The sequence below is a fragment of the Paralichthys olivaceus genome, chromosome 12, assembly GCF_024713975.1.
Source record: "Paralichthys olivaceus isolate ysfri-2021 chromosome 12, ASM2471397v2, whole genome shotgun sequence".
In the NCBI taxonomy this organism is placed as follows: domain Eukaryota; kingdom Metazoa; phylum Chordata; class Actinopteri; order Pleuronectiformes; family Paralichthyidae; genus Paralichthys; species Paralichthys olivaceus.
This window is the reverse complement of record NC_091104.1, coordinates 17,044,065-17,061,043: the sequence shown is the minus strand read 5'-3', so window position 1 is coordinate 17,061,043 and position 16,979 is coordinate 17,044,065. Positions and strand designations below refer to the sequence as shown.

General features: G+C 41.6%; 2 protein-coding genes across 2 annotated transcripts in view; one reads left to right on the top strand and one right to left on the bottom strand.

Moving 5' to 3' along the window:
• dnajc17 (DnaJ (Hsp40) homolog, subfamily C, member 17) overlaps positions 1 to 16,979 on the top strand; it is a 32,326-nt gene that overhangs the window by 10,411 nt on the left and 4,936 nt on the right. The window contains exons 7-10 of the mRNA XM_069535880.1: positions 663 to 712; positions 2,609 to 2,686; positions 4,712 to 4,792; positions 5,453 to 5,572. Coding sequence (XP_069391981.1) covers positions 663 to 712; positions 2,609 to 2,686; positions 4,712 to 4,792; positions 5,453 to 5,572 — 329 coding nt within the window. The remainder of the gene's footprint in view (positions 1 to 662; positions 713 to 2,608; positions 2,687 to 4,711; positions 4,793 to 5,452; positions 5,573 to 16,979) is intronic.
• On the bottom strand, positions 11,848 to 12,743 carry LOC109627832 (cdc42 effector protein 3). Its single transcript, XM_069535881.1, has one exon. It carries the CDS (start codon positions 12,609 to 12,611, stop codon positions 12,000 to 12,002), a length of 612 nt encoding a protein of 203 aa, XP_069391982.1. The 5' UTR covers positions 12,612 to 12,743; the 3' UTR covers positions 11,848 to 11,999.

The following is a 16,979-nucleotide window of genomic DNA, read 5'->3' as shown; positions in this document are numbered from 1 at the left end:
CCCCATGTTTCCCAACCATTACAGTGTCAGTACGACCACAGCACTCACCAGAAACCCTGTGGTTGACCCAATATCATTCACATAAAAAAACAATAACAGTGACTGATTGTATATTTGAATTTATGTTATCCTTTAAAACACTTTGAGGAGGTCTATTTTAGTGTCTTGGCACAAAAGAAACTTGGCAAGGTAACATAGGAATGCCAAGTTCGACTCAAACACACACACGCACTGTCCATCAAACGTTTAACCTCTCGATAATACTTTCGCATTAAATCCTTGATGTCTCCATTCTGGAGACATGGAATGAAATAGGGCTATGGAAGTGTGGGTATTTCAGGGAAATACTGAGTCTTAGCCCTTGATTGATCCCTTTTTGTGGCTTGACAATTACTCATGCATAGTCAGCGCGTTTTTTTGAGTCTCTTCCACTTGCACGCAGTCAGGCCTCCCCAGCCCTCCCCTGGGTCAGTGCTCTCTCTGAGAGGCACTCAGAGGATCATCAGACTGTAGCAGGAGCCATACATTTACCACGTGACCGCTAGTTTTATATTACTGTACATCTGCATGAGACTCTTTAACTGCTGCCATGAGTGCCATATTTCTTTTCTTATGCAAAACAATTGATTCTTTGTCTTTTCACTTCAACGTCCACGTCTCAGACCCAGGAGTGCAGAGATGTTCCAAGAGCAGTGTGACCCCCAAATTGAAGGTAAGTCTTTCAGCTATGAGGTTGTCAGTCAGTGGATGAGGTTGGGATGAGGTTTGCAGTTCCTGGAGTTTAATGCTGGAAGATTGGCGCGGTGGTGGCGGCGGCTGCAGTGTGGGCTATTCAGCAGGAACTGCTCCATCTGAGTGAAAGTGCAGGCAAAGCCTCTGCTGGGATTGTGATAGAACCGTAGACATTTGTAATTTTATATTTGGAGACCACATATGCTGCTTTCTCACCAGAGTGATCTTACGCCCATTCCTCCAGAGTAGCCCCTACGTCGTCAGGAGACCTGTAACCATGTCAGGGGAGGGCTTATTACATTAACTCCTGGAAATAGCAGAGCCCGCGCATATTAACAGACACTGGGGGAAGTTAGCTAATGTGTTTAGACATTCTAGACAAATCTGGTTTTAAAATTTGATAGCCATCTAGTGCAGCAGTGTATCAGCTGACGTTTGTGTGTTCACTTATAAAAACAAACAGCAGCCGTGAGACTGACGGATGTTGCTTCATATATTTTGAGACATGATCACACTTCAATTTTAGGATTATATGAAGCAAAATTCCTCCATCAAATAACAGCATCTTATTTTTCATGAGAAAAACGGTGTTACTGCTTTAAGTTTATCTAGACTCATAAAACCGTTTTTTTGTTTTTGTTTTCCCTGGTGAGTTTCCTATCTCTGCTTCAAATTCTGGCTTTTGTTTAAAAAATTAGCCTAGTAATCTAATTTTAAATGTCCTGAAAAAATTCTGGGAATTTTAGATACACAATCTTCAGCAAAATTATTAATTTCAAAACATTGCTATTCACTTGAAATCCAACATTCCTTGAATCAAGTTTCAGTCAATTTTTCATGAGACAGCTCATTGAAATTTTATTTTTATTACGTAGGTGACTATCAAATGCAGAGAGAGCAGTTTGGGTTGTGTCCACTAATGAATTTTTTGCCTGTATATTTATTTAAAGTAGCTGGAGATCACAGCGAATGTGCCAGTGTTGCAGGCTCAAACTATATACATCCCATCATGCAAATAACTTCCTCAAAGATTAATAGGTGAGACGTTTATCAGTGGGTAGAAGAGACTGCTGCTGGAAGAAGAACGTACATTTGTGTAATTGTTGGTAAAGGGCGCTGCATAGACGTGGAACTTCCCAGAAATCCTGTTTCTCTGACAGTGAGTAGAATGCTGGAGCTGAATCAACATTTACTTGTCATTTATCATTTTACTTTGAGTGGTTAGTGCGATGTTGGCGAGACTCTGCTGGGCTTTTTACATGGATGTGAGAAGTTGCACAATCTCTCTTTTTAGTAGTACGGGAACTCGCATCAGAATTTAGTGACAGGACTCCAAGCAAACACTGTGTCTTTTACAACAGCGTTTACATAGTGCAATATGGCAACAATCACAGAGACACTGTTACACAAGCAAATAGGTTAAACACAGTTCAGATTTAAACACAATGCCCAGGAGGACTGCCTCTTCTTTTGCCCACCACCGAGCACCTTAGGCATCGACCTGCTTTGGATTACTCGGCCATTATTGAGTCTGGTGTTGTGCTACAGTTAAGCAGGTGAGTCACTGCGGTCCAGGAGTCCATGTGTCAAGTTTCAACCTCTCTAGCTGTGCAGCTCCTCCTTGGTATGAATGGAAATTGACTGCAGGTCTCGCAGGTGGTGCTGGGATGATGTTCCAACAGCTTAACAACGTCTCTCTCCCGTAGCTCCAGTCGGCCCTGGTGGTTTTGGTAATTTGTGTAATCATTGGGCTTGTTTTTTCCTCCTCATCCGTTAAGTTTGATCAATTGTAATAATTTATCATCATGCTCGTCTTCAGCTCTTGAAAGTGTTCACAGCTAATAACCTCTCGTTTATGTTTTCTCTCTCTTTTCAGTTGAAGTGGAAGTGTAAAAAAGATGACGAGACAAATGGAGGCTACTCCCAAGACATTCTTTTGAGACTTCTACAGAAGGTACAAATAAGACTACTTTAAGTCTTACGAATCTTTTATATGGCAAAACCTTTACTTTCAGGACTCTGTTTTTTCCACACAAGACACTTTCATCAAGGTATCATTTAGGGTTGGGCTTCATTGTTATAGAGGCAGCTCTCCCTTTATGATCTTATTATTAGGACATTGCAGGACTTTGTGTCATTTAATGAACAAGACCACTTCGCAGGAATTTTGGATTTACTGCAATTTTGCATTGATGTGATAAAGTACTATATGTGTAACAATATAATATTTCAGTGAACGTTATTTATTGAAGGCTATCGGGATGTGAGGAGGATTTCAACGAATAAGATAAAAAAAAGTGCTTGAGAAACAATTTACCAAATCCACCTTAAATTTACTGGATTTACCAAAAATCTAAAACCCTGTGGATATTAAATCTAAGAATTCTATCTCAATTAAACTTTCCCTTCTCAATCCACTACATCAGGATAAGATTAATATAAAATGCAATGTTAGAATTCTATATCTCTATCTCATTGTCCCAAAGCAGAGCTACACAGTAAACCTTGCCTGCAGAGTCCGGCCATGTTCGAGGTCTGCATGACATCAGCGCTGTAGATTGTTTTATTCGTTCCTTTAAACAAGGCCCATTAAGTTTTGTTGCAGTGAAAGTGCTGAGGGCAATGTTGTAGTGCCCTTTTAAAGCCATGCACGCCAGTGTTTGTGCCCCTCTTAACCAGGTGATTAAGCGGTGCCAAGGGAGGCATTAGGAAATGTGCTCTTCTCATGCAACCTCCGACCAGTTTATGCTACAACCCTGCGCAAAGGGCTTTTGGTGGGGCATAGGTTTGCCTGCAATGAGGATAAGGGCAAGTGTCACTGACGTCAAACTGTCCAGAAATAGGCGTTTGAATTTCTCCTCTGCACGCACTCAATCAATGCAGTCCCAGGCAGGAGGGCTGAGTCAGAGTGAAGACTGGAAAAGTGTTGTTCCTCGAAGCAAAGGGAACAAATTTTATGAAAAAAAAAAGTTTGAGATGGCAAGCTCCACTGAGTGACAGTTAATGGTTTAGGCAAGTAGAAATAGCCAGTGCTGTGTGGGAGTGGGAAAGCAAATATGGCATGTGTACACTTGTGCATGCGTACGTGTGCAGACTTGTGTATTTTGGCCGTCTAAAATAATACATCTTCGCTTAAGGGGGGAAAAACCATGTTAAGATATTTATATTTTAAGAAACACAGGCCTTTTGAGAGTCTCCTTTGTCACTGTTGGCTTGCTCCAGTGTGTCCTTAGTAAGCATTAGTTTTCCTGGACTTTCCACTTCCCAGAAAGCTTCAGTTTCACAGAACAAGACTGTCAAAGGTCTTGCACATCCTACTTTTTCCTCCCAAAGCAGAGGCTTGGTAGGAGAGAGGGTAATGATAAAAGACAGTGGTTAAGGTGAAACACAAAAATGAAAAACTCCCTTTGCTCTGCTAATGACTGTACTTAACCTTGGTCAATTATTTTGCCTCTCCTGCTAAAATGTGTTTCTATCCTTCATCCTCATGTCTTTTGGACAGTGGCAGAGCCCAGAGTTTAACATAGGTCAGGGAACAGCTGAGATGCTTTGCGCTCTGATTGGCCTCTTGGCCAACCTTTCCTCCCTGTTCTGATTTGTGGCCGAGAGCTGGATGAGAGGCACATCCACTTCCAACCTCAAATGTTTTCAAAGTGCTAGGAGTAGTTAGAATTATGATAGTGTTGTCTCTAGGTCTCAGCTCAGTGTATGATGTTACTTGAGTGTTCTTTGCAGCTTTACTGTCTCAGTCCCAAACATACAAACCCTCCTATTAGAGATTAGGTGTAATAACCAAACCCATATTGAATCCTAATGTTTCTTTTGTATTCACCAGTGTTTTGAGTTTTCTTGTCTGCATATGCTTTGTGTTTTCATGGTTATGGGTTGTACTGTGAAAGGAAATACTAATTTGAATGTTCTGCATGTCTCCTCTTCCTCCAATTGACTTTTCTTTTATCCTCCAATTTCTTACCTCCAGTATGGGGATGTTTTGAACGTGATTCTTTCGAGTAAGAAGACGGGAAGCGCTGTGGTCGAGTTTGCAACAATAAGAGCCGCCGTAAGTACCAAACTCTTTCTTACTCTCTGTCTTTATTTTGTTTCTCCACAATGGAAATCTTATCCAAAGCAGATTTCTGCATAAAAACACATTTGCTGACTGATCACTTGCCTCAAAGTCTCTGGTCACCTGCTGAGTTTAATTCGTCCTTAGAATGGCACCTGTCAGAGACGTCCAAGCCTCAGGAGAAACTCTGAGACTTGCTGACTGATGTTTTAGTCATTCTGTAGTGTCGAGAACTTTGTGCTGAATTAAACCATCGCACGAAAGGACTTGAGCTGTCTCTTGTTCACCCCTGTCTGGATCCTCAGGGCCTTTGTCTTGATGGTGTACTTTTCTGTTGTGGTTTCCTCACCACATTATATGGTTTCCCTCCCGGGACCATGTCTGCCAGTCTACCAAGACCTGGGTGCAGGGTCTGCGGTCTCTTCCTGCCCATCTCCAAGCTCAAGCTTTGCTCTGGGAGTTGGTCCAATTATAATCCAACTCTGTCGGCATGTGTTTTTCATATGTATACTTTACCAAGTGTCCCTGTACAAATACGCATATGTAAGATGGGCACAATGCAGCCTTCACACATCACACATCAGCAGAAAGAGAATTAGTTTTTGTGGCCTAATCATTTCAAAGTTAACTGATATTTTATGGTGTGTTTCTTAGGAGCTAGCTGTTAAAAATGAAAGTGGCCTGAGTGGAAACCCCTTGAAGATTTCGTGGCTTGAAGGACAGCCTGAGGTTATTGCTCCAGTATCCCAACCTGGACAGTTCATGTCAACACAGGTACCAGTATAAACCGAAAATGCATTGTAGTGATTCTTGTCTCATAGAGCATGTTGACCCTAAGTCATAAAATCTTACGTTGTCCACCACTTCCAACACAAATACTAGATAAACACAAAGAGAGGTATGTAAACCCTCTGAGGTTTTACTTTCATATAAGTGGCACAAATATTTCCCCAGCACTTGCACTCCCCTCATCTATCCTAGAACAATGTGTTTGGTGAAATAGACCTCGGTTTATTTACTTTGGAGTGGTGAGGCGCTGGCCCGGCACTGGCCCACAGCCTCTGGTCGGCCGCTCATTAACAGGGCCTGACCTGGGAGAAGCCAGGAATGCTGCACTTCACATAGCAACGCAGGAGAAACAGTATGCAGTAATGGTAGCCTGGCACGAGACTGAATACTTCAAATCTCTGCACTGGGGCAAGTTAGCCTGTGTGGCTGTACTGCAAATGATGATAGAAATTTTTTTTCATTGCACTTTTGTGAATTCTCATGAAATAATGCAGAGATCTTTAGAAAAATAAACAGGCATATGTACAATGTTAATATCTAATAACATGTAAAATGTGGTGCAGATCAGTGTAATGGACCTGGATTTTGGAAAACAAACAAACAAAAATAAGTATTTTTAAGTGGGAGGTTTTTGTTTAGTTACTGTATGGTAACAAATGCTGTAAGGAACCCGCAACAACTACCATTTAATTTACCTATGACAGTACGAATTCAGTCAGGTACAAGCAGCTTTGATAACCTCTAATAGATATAGCATACCAAGATGAATTATGAAGCAGATCCAAACATAGGGATGGATCAAGGATTTCTTTTCCACCTTGGCAGAGGTGTGTTCTCTCTGACTGCCCTTGATTTCTCCTTTTAAATCTGAAGGATCTACTTTCTGCAGACCAAATGTTTGCTGTACTCAACTACAATGCTTTGAAATGCTGAGGAAAAACTACTTTAAAAACGTCCCCTTTGATGCGTATTGCATGTAGACAGGCAACACCAAAAAGAACCATCGCTCCAATCCTTACAGTGTAGTCTGTTTTCAGCTACATGCACTGAAAATATGCAGAGTTCTTTTCTCCTTGTCATTAGATTAGTATGAGGGAATGTTTTGTTTCCACCGTGTCCATTTTAACTTCTCGAATATTGTGATCTGTACGTGTGGGGGATTGTCGATCAGTAAAATTACTCCCTATACTTATCTGTGTCTCCAGAGCTGCTGCTGAACTGGGTTTCACCCCTCAGATCCCCTTGTCCGGGTTAGTATGTGAGACTCGGCTCACGCTCTGGGACTTGTCACACTAATCTCTTTAAATGTTATTATGCTAACCCGGGTTGTCTCGCAGATATCCAAAGTTGATTGCTTCAACTTGCACCTGAAAATGAAAACATTACTACAGCTCTGTAATTTTCACATTAGCCCTCAGCAAGAATACTTCTTGCTAAACTGGCCCCACATGACATAATGGCTGAACCTGTGTAGACATTAGCGCTGGAGAAAGAGAGAGATAAGGGTAATGAGAAGCCAGAGCCTTGGAGGTCCATGTCCTCACTGTCGATCTGAACATAAAAATGAAATCCCTCTCCTGTTGTCTTCCCCTCCATCACTCCCCCACATCAGCCAGCTGCAATCACATAGGAACAGCTTGGCCGAGGACTTGCTTCTTTAACCTTGTCAATCCAAACAGAGAGCCAGGGTCTCACTACAGGGAGCTCAGAGATGCACACGAATGACTTCAGCCTCAGCTTCAGTTCCAGCTTAATAAATGAATCTGGGGCCAATGTGAGGTGCCTAATGGAACGAGGGCCAGATGTCGGGGTCCATAGACCTTGAGCGTTACTAACTACACAGTGATAGGATTTTGACTGCTCTCACGGAGACACTGAGGAACACGGTGTCTTATTCTGCTTGTCTATTTGTGCACTTAGTTTTGTCTCACCGTGGATATTGAACATTTCAAAATAGTTTAGGGGGCAGATCTTCCACACCGTGCAAAATTGCTCCCCTTGCTCTTTTTTTGGGAAATGATCGAGTTTCGTTTGCAGACTGATGATCGGAAAATTGACTTTTTAAAGATGTGCAAATGCTTCTTAATTGTTGTCAAATCTTAGTGAATCTGAATGAGTCACGGTGCAAATGTTTTTTAATGATTATTTTGGCTTGTGTTATAACAGTAGCTTGAATACTACACATAAGTGCCCTGTTTTTGCTTAGCACTCTAAATAGGTGCTGCATCAAAATAGGATTTCACATGTGGTCATATGGATTCCACAAAGTCGGACTAATAATTCATATCTCACTTCCAAGACTGTCTCAGACGTGGAGCCATCAAACCATCTGCTTTCTCTTGCCAGACATCATGTTTGTGTCCCCCGGAGATCTGAGGCCATCATTAATCACTGCCTCTTGATTCATGGGTTATTGTGTAGTTTAGCATAGCATACTATTTAAAGTGAATCTATCATAAAGGATTTAAATGTAAGCTTTCTACGTCTGCTCCATCCAGAGCCAAATAGTCATCGTGAGCTTGTCACGACACAGACCAGATGCGGCAGATCAGCTATTCTGGGATTGTTTTTCCAGCCCGCAAGCTTGCTGGTGCTCAAAAAAGTGCACTCTCACCTAAAATAGCCCCTAGATTCTGGAAGAGATGCACTGTATGGGGCCATGCTGTTACCATATTCAACCCTGGCCTGACCCCCAGACAGGAGACCAGTCAGCTTTGGTATTTAACTATGACCAGAACCAAAGGGGGGAAATATTTTCATCAGATGCACAGAAAATATATGAGGCTGGAGCTGTCGGTGATATATTGTTCTTATATAATGGGACTTATAAAACAGAAAAATCTGATTTCGAGAGTAAAATTGAAGTATTACGAGAATACAGTCAGAACGTTATGAGAAGTTAGTCCTAATTGAAAAAAACCCTGTAATATTGTTTTTTTAAATAAGCTGCTAGGAGAATCCTCGCTCGCTAGAGTTTCTCACAGAACCTTCAATTACGAAATATACGATATATTGTCCCTCCTCCACAAAAGAATTTCCTCCAAGTCTGTGTGTGTTTTATTTTATTTAAGAGTAAAATGTGGCTTACACTATCTTTTCAGAGTCCTGATGATAATGATAATAATAATATTCTGGTAATGGTAATTACAACTTTATTACTATAAATGTACCTATTGTTTTCCCATAATATTACAACTCTGATGTCAGATATTTTTTTCTCTTTAAGTGGCCCTCATGCTCCTTGGTAGAAGATACCTTGACATACACAGATTTGTTTTTTGCACTTTCTCATTAGATTCAGAATGAAATGCCTGCTGTGATGAGTGTGTGGTTGAAATTCCACAATAATTGTATGACAGAAATAAACCCAGTTCATCACGCGACTCATGATGGGTGGTCGATGCTGTGGACTGGCCGCACTCACCATCTACAGCGTGATAAATTGTTCTGACATGATACAGGCAACAAAAACAATGTTTTCTCAGACTCGACTTTTGTGAGAACCCATTTGAATTACAGCCGAAGTACACATCTCTTATTTACCAAAACATTTTGAGTTTTTTAGTTAGTACCTGACAAAATAAATAACTTGCTTCTCTTCAGTGAGATGACAGGGCTTATTGGTATTCTTTATGACGGCAAGTTTCGATTTTTTTTTGGGAGGCAGCGAAGCGGTAACAGATGGGATTGGGATACTTCACAGCTCGACCAGTTTGTGTAGTGTAGACACGATAATTTGTTCTCAATTACAGGCTCTTTCTTCTCACATCAGTCATGCAGCTGAACTCTCGCTTAGATTTAGTCTCAGATACTTCACACCAAGGCCTTGTGTGTCAACGACGATCTCATAGAGCCAAGGACTCTTTGTCTTAAGAAAGGCAAAAGTAATAAATGTGCATTTTTGGAGGGTATTATAAAAAAGGCTGGGTTTTCACTGTCAGAGGTTTTCTTAAATGATTTTTCGAGTAGGTAAAATACCAAAACCTATATATGCTTTTAAAAGTTTTTTTTTTTTTTTTACCTTCATTTGAGGTTATGTTTTAATCTGCGTTTGTTGAATTGTTAGAAGGATTCCAGGAAAACTTACGCAGGGGTGGGACATGACCAAAGGAAGAGATTCAGGACTTTTTTCTCTTTAACATTGTGGTGGTGTTTTCAGTTATATCCTTGATTTCATTAATCTTAATGAATTATATATGGCATATTTAAGGGGCTGATATTTATGAGTATGTGCAGTTTGGTGCAGATCCAAACCAGACCCATTGAATTATAATGTACTTTTATAAGGGGACTGTTGGGCCTTAGCGGAGGTATTTGCTCTCTGAGAGCCATTCTTGTTTCTTTTTTCTTGTGCATGAATGAGGCTTTGTTCATTAAGGGCCATTGTAGCAGGGGGAACTGTGCAATATAACGTCCGTGAACACCTCTTTATGCTTATCTTTACAGAAAAGTTTGAACAAATTGCAGACACACCCTAGTTAGCCATTGAGTCACACTTCTTTGAGCTTCAGAGTACTAAATGCAAGCAGTTGTGTCAAAGTCTGGTTTACTGTACCAATGCGACTCTGAAATCCCGCCAGGCATGCCTGTCTAATTTAGGCCTATTTGTTTCCTCACTTTGAAATTATATATTATTGCTTGTAGTGTCGGATAGTCTGAGGCTGTAACTGTTAGTTACTAGTGACAGACAAGGCTTATTTCTTCCACAGTGGCTTGTGATGGTTAAAAAGCCAAATAAATTCAGTCCACCAGGGTGTGTAAACAATCTCATACGAGCCCTTTAAATTTTGACACAAGCACTTCAATCCACAAAACCACGAATCTTGCAATTTGAAAGATATTTTTCTTTACTTCCCCAAAATACAACACAGTGAAAAAAATGTCTACGCAAAAAAAAAAAAAGATTTCACAATGTGTTATTGTCACAACATATACAAGAACCAGCGGCAATGATATCCACTTCGAAATAGAATAGAAGATGCCAAAACAGATATACAGTGCAGATGTACCCACAGACATTGCTGTCTCTGCTAGGATAGAGATAGATTTTGGAATCTATTGTTAGAAGCGGGACAACTGTGGTTCGTATATATATTTTGTGGCGGGATCCATTGGGCACCTAGGAATTTGACTGGTTCTGGATTTGCCCCACAGCCTCCTACCAAGACACAGACTGTCTTCTGTCCAGACGGGAGAAAAATGGACATAGACTGTCTGCACAAATCCCAGCTTGACCACACGTTCGCACACGTTTACATGTGCACTGCTCTTTACTTGTGTGTCAGTGTGTGTGAGATGCAAGCGTGTCAGGGGTCTGTTTGGTCAGAAGGTAGTGTTTAAACCCTAATCAGGACTTGTGCTGCAGTAATGGATGTCTCTGGTCCTCCTCCCTCGACACCCCCTGCATATATGGAAGTATCACATTACCCTTTACCACTTTCTTTCTCGTGTGCCACTCACCAGAGCACCGGACTCTGATTTGCAGCTAAGAAAACAGTTTGCCCCCTGCTTTTTTTTTTCTGAGGTCTTGGACCTGTGGCCTGGCTTGGTCTGCAGCCCAACCTGCCACCACTGCCTGGCTTTTTATTGGAAGCAGAGCTAAGTGTTTGTTTTCACTGCATTGTTGGGAATGAGAGATTGGGGGTACCTTGGTCTACCTTTGAGTGGGGCCTCTGGGATGCGTGCGGAGGAGAAATTGCGCTCTGCACACAATAGATTGGCAAGCACGCCAAGAGCCAAGACATCACAGCTCGAGGACCTTGGATTGTAGCCGCAGCTTTTCTTTTCTTAAACACAACACTCTTAAGTCTTAACAGCCGTTTTCGGTGCAGTACAGTGTGGTTTAGGGGATTACATAAAGTAAAAGGAAGGGGTGAAGTAAAAGAATGTCAAAATGTCCAACTTGGAGTTGGACATTTTCATCTGACAAGGTTCAATTATTAACTTAATGTTGTGTCTAACTCTGCAAGAGGTGAAACTAAGGAGAATATTAACTAAGTGTCATTAACTTATTCTTTTCTTTAGTTTAACTTTTTGAACCGAATGATGCTTACTTTTTAACAAACCCGGTGGACCACAGCGGATGCACACATATCTGGCTCCTTTGACAGAAAGGAGATAATATTAAGTTTCCTGTGATGATCTTATCCACAGATTTACATGTTTTAATAAAATGCTGAAGGCTCCTGTGTTTCCAGTGTGTTAGTTTACGTCCATTGAAACATTTATGTTGTCAGTTCTCTCCACAGCTTATTTTTCACTCTTCAGTATAATGAAATCAGAGATACATCTCCAAGTGTTTGTGAAAAATAACATCTCTTTCGGATATTGCATTGTCCATAAATTCAGAGGTGTGAACAACTTGAGTTGGAACTCCTCTTTATATTCCATTCACGTAGTTAAACAGTGTTGTCTAATTGTTCTGCTTGTCCATCACTTGCAAAACCTCATCCAGGATTGACGGGCCCAAGTCGAGGCTGAAAGAAAAGCCACTGTCCTCGTCCTTTTGTTTACCAGTAGTATTCTCACAGATATCAGTGGTGTCTCCATCCTTTTCTGAACTTGCACTACCCCGACCTGGTCCATATGCGACATTAGTCCCTCTTTGGTCCCCATCCATCTTTTCTAACTCTTCTTCCACTTCATTACTGTCCAGCAGCGGCATAGAGCTGCATTTCTTCCTCCTCTGGTAGGAGCTGTGGTGGTGACCAGCAGACCAGTCAGGGCTCTCTGAACCGTCAGTCTCATCCAGGTTGAGACGAGGAGGCTTTGGTGGAGGAGAGCAGGCCATGAAGAGGTTCTGTTCGCTCTGGGAGCTTTGTAGAAGCAAGTTGTGGCCCATCTTTAGGAAGGACAGGTCCCCAAAGCTGTCTGTGTGGGCATTGTTGCCAATATGTGTTATATGGCGGAAATCAGCTAGGGGTAGGCTAATCATGTTGACGGACAGCACCTCACGGCGCTTGGAGTTCCTGCCAGGCCAACGAGCAGAGGATTGCTTTCTGTATAATGATGTTCTCAGTGGCATTGTGGGAGATCTGATTAAGAGAGACTTAAATCATTTAATTTGTCCTTTTTATGTATCCCCAAAAGTCTTCGTATCCTTTTGTATCTCCTCCTTTGATCAACAATAAATCCTTAGGAAGTTGTGAAGCTTAAGAGCATACTACCATCTGGAACAAAACACAAAGAGGAGAAATTCTAATTGAACATATGTGAGTCTGAAAACACATTTTCTATGAGGGTAATTGATAAATAACGCTAGACTATGAATAAGCCTTTAATAATCCAGGTTTCCCTCATATCATGCTAGAATCTGCAGCAGGTCTGTGCTTGTCACGTAGTGTAGCGCCAGATGTAAGCATTGGCCTGTATCATTATGATGCGAATCGGCAGCCATTGTTTAGAGATTGCACTTGCTCCACTTGATTTTGGTTTAATGAAAGTTCAGCATTATTTGGCAGCAGATGGATGTTCCAACAATGCTTTGAAGCTTTCCTTTCTAAATATTTACTTTTCACAGTTTTTCCCATAAATGCAGGTGTGGTCTGCCGCATATCCTGCAAAGGAAGTCCATCAGCTTGCCTAAGACTTCCAGTAACAAAAGTTGCAGATTCGCAAATGGTAATTGTGTCTCTTCATGTTTAGTTCTGGGAGGTTGAGGCTTAACTGTTATTTCTGTCAGAAATCACGATGATAACTTCACTTATGAACACATGTTTGTGATTTTCTGAGAAGTACAAATAGCTTGGATGCAGTGAGTTTACTTTGCTGTGGTGTGAGAGTTATGCAGTGACTCTGGATGTAGAAGAAATGAAATATTCTTATTCCATGAATATTATCACGCTACAGTCACTACGTTTAAAAAAAATATCATGTTTGTAACGTAATTTGGGGATTGTCTGTTGTTTAAATATCACTTCTGCCAAAAAGACTGTGGTCAAAATGAAACAATAAAATAACATTCAAAATTAAAGTCAAACTTCATCACAAAAAAAACGACTTTTTGCATTTCGTGACCTGTAATCATTTTATTGAGTTAAACAGAACTCAGTTCATCAGCGCTGGAATGACGATTAGATAATCTGCTCAGTGTCTGAGATTTTATGGTCTCAAACAGCTTTGCCCACATTAAGTCTGTGTTCATGACTTGAAACATGCACTCTGTAAATTTGTAAGTCACTACAGCAAACAGGTTTTGTTAGCTTGTAAAGCTTTTTATCGGCACTTTAGTAGCAGCGGGAGATTGGAGAGTGTGGACACAACAGCATTCCTTTTCAAACATGTCAGTTTGGCCAAGGAGGGGTCTCGGGTTTTGAGCCGTGAGTATCACGCTCAGGAAACGCTCCATGGCCAAGTAAAAAATTAAAGAAGTCCATTAAAATAGATTGGCCAAGAAACACCTTTTAAATGATCTTTCCCAACGCTGCCATAAAGGGTCCATCTTTGACACAGATGAGGAATCTGTCTGATGGAGACTTGAGTCACGAGATGAAGCAGTTTTCTATTCATGCAGTTGTCTAGTAGGATAAATAACAAGAATATATAAAGAATGATGAGGTGATTCTTACCTGTCCTGCTGCGCAAATACAGGATATTTGAATCCCACTCACTCACACACGTCTCTGTCAGGAAACTAGGTTGCGTCTACCTGTACACCCTGACAAACTTGTCCTTGACATGATGGGACTTGTTGAGCTGTTACAGAGAAGTCTTCATTGTGCAGCCTTGAAACAGAAACAACGTTATAGAAAATGACCTTTTCCTCACACAGCAGTCATCTTTCACCTTGCCACACTCGATTCACTCCATTGTCACTGCAAAGAGGCTGTTTCTTACCTGTGTTGATACTACTGCCTCGGTGGGTGTCATTCGACATTTGATCCTATTTTTTTTTTCCTAATCCTTCCTGTTATTAAACTGCCGCTTGCATTGCCAAGCCCTCCAGGTGTGTCGCTTGGTGAAAGTCTCCTTTGCCTAAGAGATAAGGCAGGTGGGGTCAGAGTACAAGAGTATTAAGGCACCCGGGTGGAAGTTTTTCTTCAGTTCTTTCTCCTCAAGATTTCCTCAGTCTAAATTCGCTGTCATCTCCACAGTCAGATGACTTCATCCAAGTTGCGTTGTTAGCTAGCCATTTAGTCACAAGCAATAATGCAAACCTGGCTGGCTGCACCCATTACCTGTGGGAAACACAGGAGCTGCTGATTGAATTCCTTTGATATTGAGAGATACTAAAAATGCACACAGCTCATTTTCTCAAGAGCCGACTGGTGCGTCAGTGCACTTACAACAGGTTGTGTTCGTGCCTGTGTGGTGTAGATGTGTACAAAAAAAAGGAAGTGATAGTCAGCGAGCAAACAGGACGGTCACCCAGGGGGAGGAGGTTAACTGATCTCTAATCTCCATGTCATTGTCCCTCTGCTCTGCTGCTTTCCTGGTTTCCTGCCGACTCTCGGCTTGTCTAAAGCCGCTGAGTCCGCCCCACTCCATAGGCCCTTCTGCCTGACTGGAGGCCTATAGCTGCTCTATGTAACCAAAGCACACGATCCCACGCAGACATGTATGGACAGGAACGCTGGTTGCACAAGAAAGATAACTTGTTGCATTTTCCAATTGGCATTCCTCCAGCGTGTTATCTTTGCCTTTGGCATTCTATAGTATTACAGTAATGGAAATTGTTTCACAACAGCAAACATTTTTCATGTCTTTGGAATTTGTTTGTGTTTAAAATTAGAGGGTTGGAGCAGTTTGTTGTGCTTTCCCTGGCAGTAAGTGCCACTTCCATTGAAAATGCCCTATTGATATTATGTAGAAAGATGCTTTTTTCTAAGCTCTATATGCAGCTGTGTTCTAATTCTGCGCACGAAAGAGGCAGTTCTTGTGGGCTGCATGAATCGCGAAGGCCGAACCGAGATGAGACAGTCTGCTCCTTGAATGGTGTCACCGTACCGTTAGCTGTTCAGTTGAGTTGAAGCGTGAAACTCAAGGATTGGACGTCTCATCGCTTGTTGGCGCCATTATCCCTTTGAAAAATGGGATCCTGTGATTGGTTGGCCTGAGAAGCATCCACCTGTCGGAGCTTTCGTTTCAAGGGGGTAGAAGGGCGCATTTGAAGGAGCCTCTGAAGGATGCGGCCCCTGAAGTGACACAGCTTATGTAATCTTCAACAACCTTGTATATATAAAGAGAGTATATTAAAATCACCAAAATGCTGTCACACATGGATATCTCTCAATGAACACTGTGTTCCAGGAGAAAGGAGGACACGGCTGGGGTTCCCTTTGTCTACAGTCCCAATGCTTCCACTTGTTTGCTCGGCTTAGAAAATAGAGGGTGTGAAGGAAATGGACAAATCATGTCTTTCACTGCTCCTCCAGTCCTTTCAAATTGATCCAATAAACAACAGCCATCCATCTGATCCTTTCCTGTTCTCTTGCTCTGCACTCTAGTGCCAGAACAGTCTGCAAGACCAGACAAAATTACTCACGCAAATGAAATTATCATAACATTTACTCAATACTGAAACAGATCATTTTTGAACATTGCTCTTCAGAGAAAAAAAATCCACCTCTTTCATGCTAGAAGACAATTAGGGTGAAGAGCTCATGTTATCTGCGGTATTTGGGAATGACCTCACAGGACCTGACCGAGGCTGGGCTTACTCTGTTAGTTGTGTTGTCATGCTATGTAGCCTCAGAGCTGATGCATTTAGCCTTCACTGGGTTTCTATGTAAGCCTCTTTTCTAAGGTCTGACCATAGCGGGCAGTGTGGTTTGATGTAGCTATGCTGGGCCTGAAATCTGGGATGCTGCATGTTTTTGTTATTGCAGGATAAAAAGTGTTTCCAGATATTGCTTTGACTGGCGCTAGAAGCCCAAACTGAGGCTTTGGTTGATATTCTTGTGTCTCTTTGTTGTGTGTTCTCCAGCTTCCGCTCTATCGAGGCCCTTAGACAGCCAGCATTTAGAATAGATTTACACTCTCATTCTTTTATATGAAAAACATTGTTCTGTGACGACAAACACAGAACATACTGTACTCAGCAAATTCTGCCAAGAATTGCAGAGAGAATGAAAATCACGAGACCAGACAATTGAATTTTGTTCAGTCGACTGTTCTTATCTGTGTCTGTTGCTAAAAACAGTTTCTAGTAGCTTCTCTTTGTAATGTCTTCCCATCAATTCTGGTGAGAACATCCAAGTTAGTAGTTTGTCATCATCGTAACCGGTGTCATCACTGTTTGTCTCCAAATTTATGACTCAGTGTTGGGCTTTTTGAAGACGCTCCAACTGAAACTTGGCAGCCTGGCTGTAAAAACGAAGAGTAGAAACTCAGCTGCATGACTGGCACATGACAGAGATCTTACGCCAGACAAAGTCCAGGTGTGATGTTATAG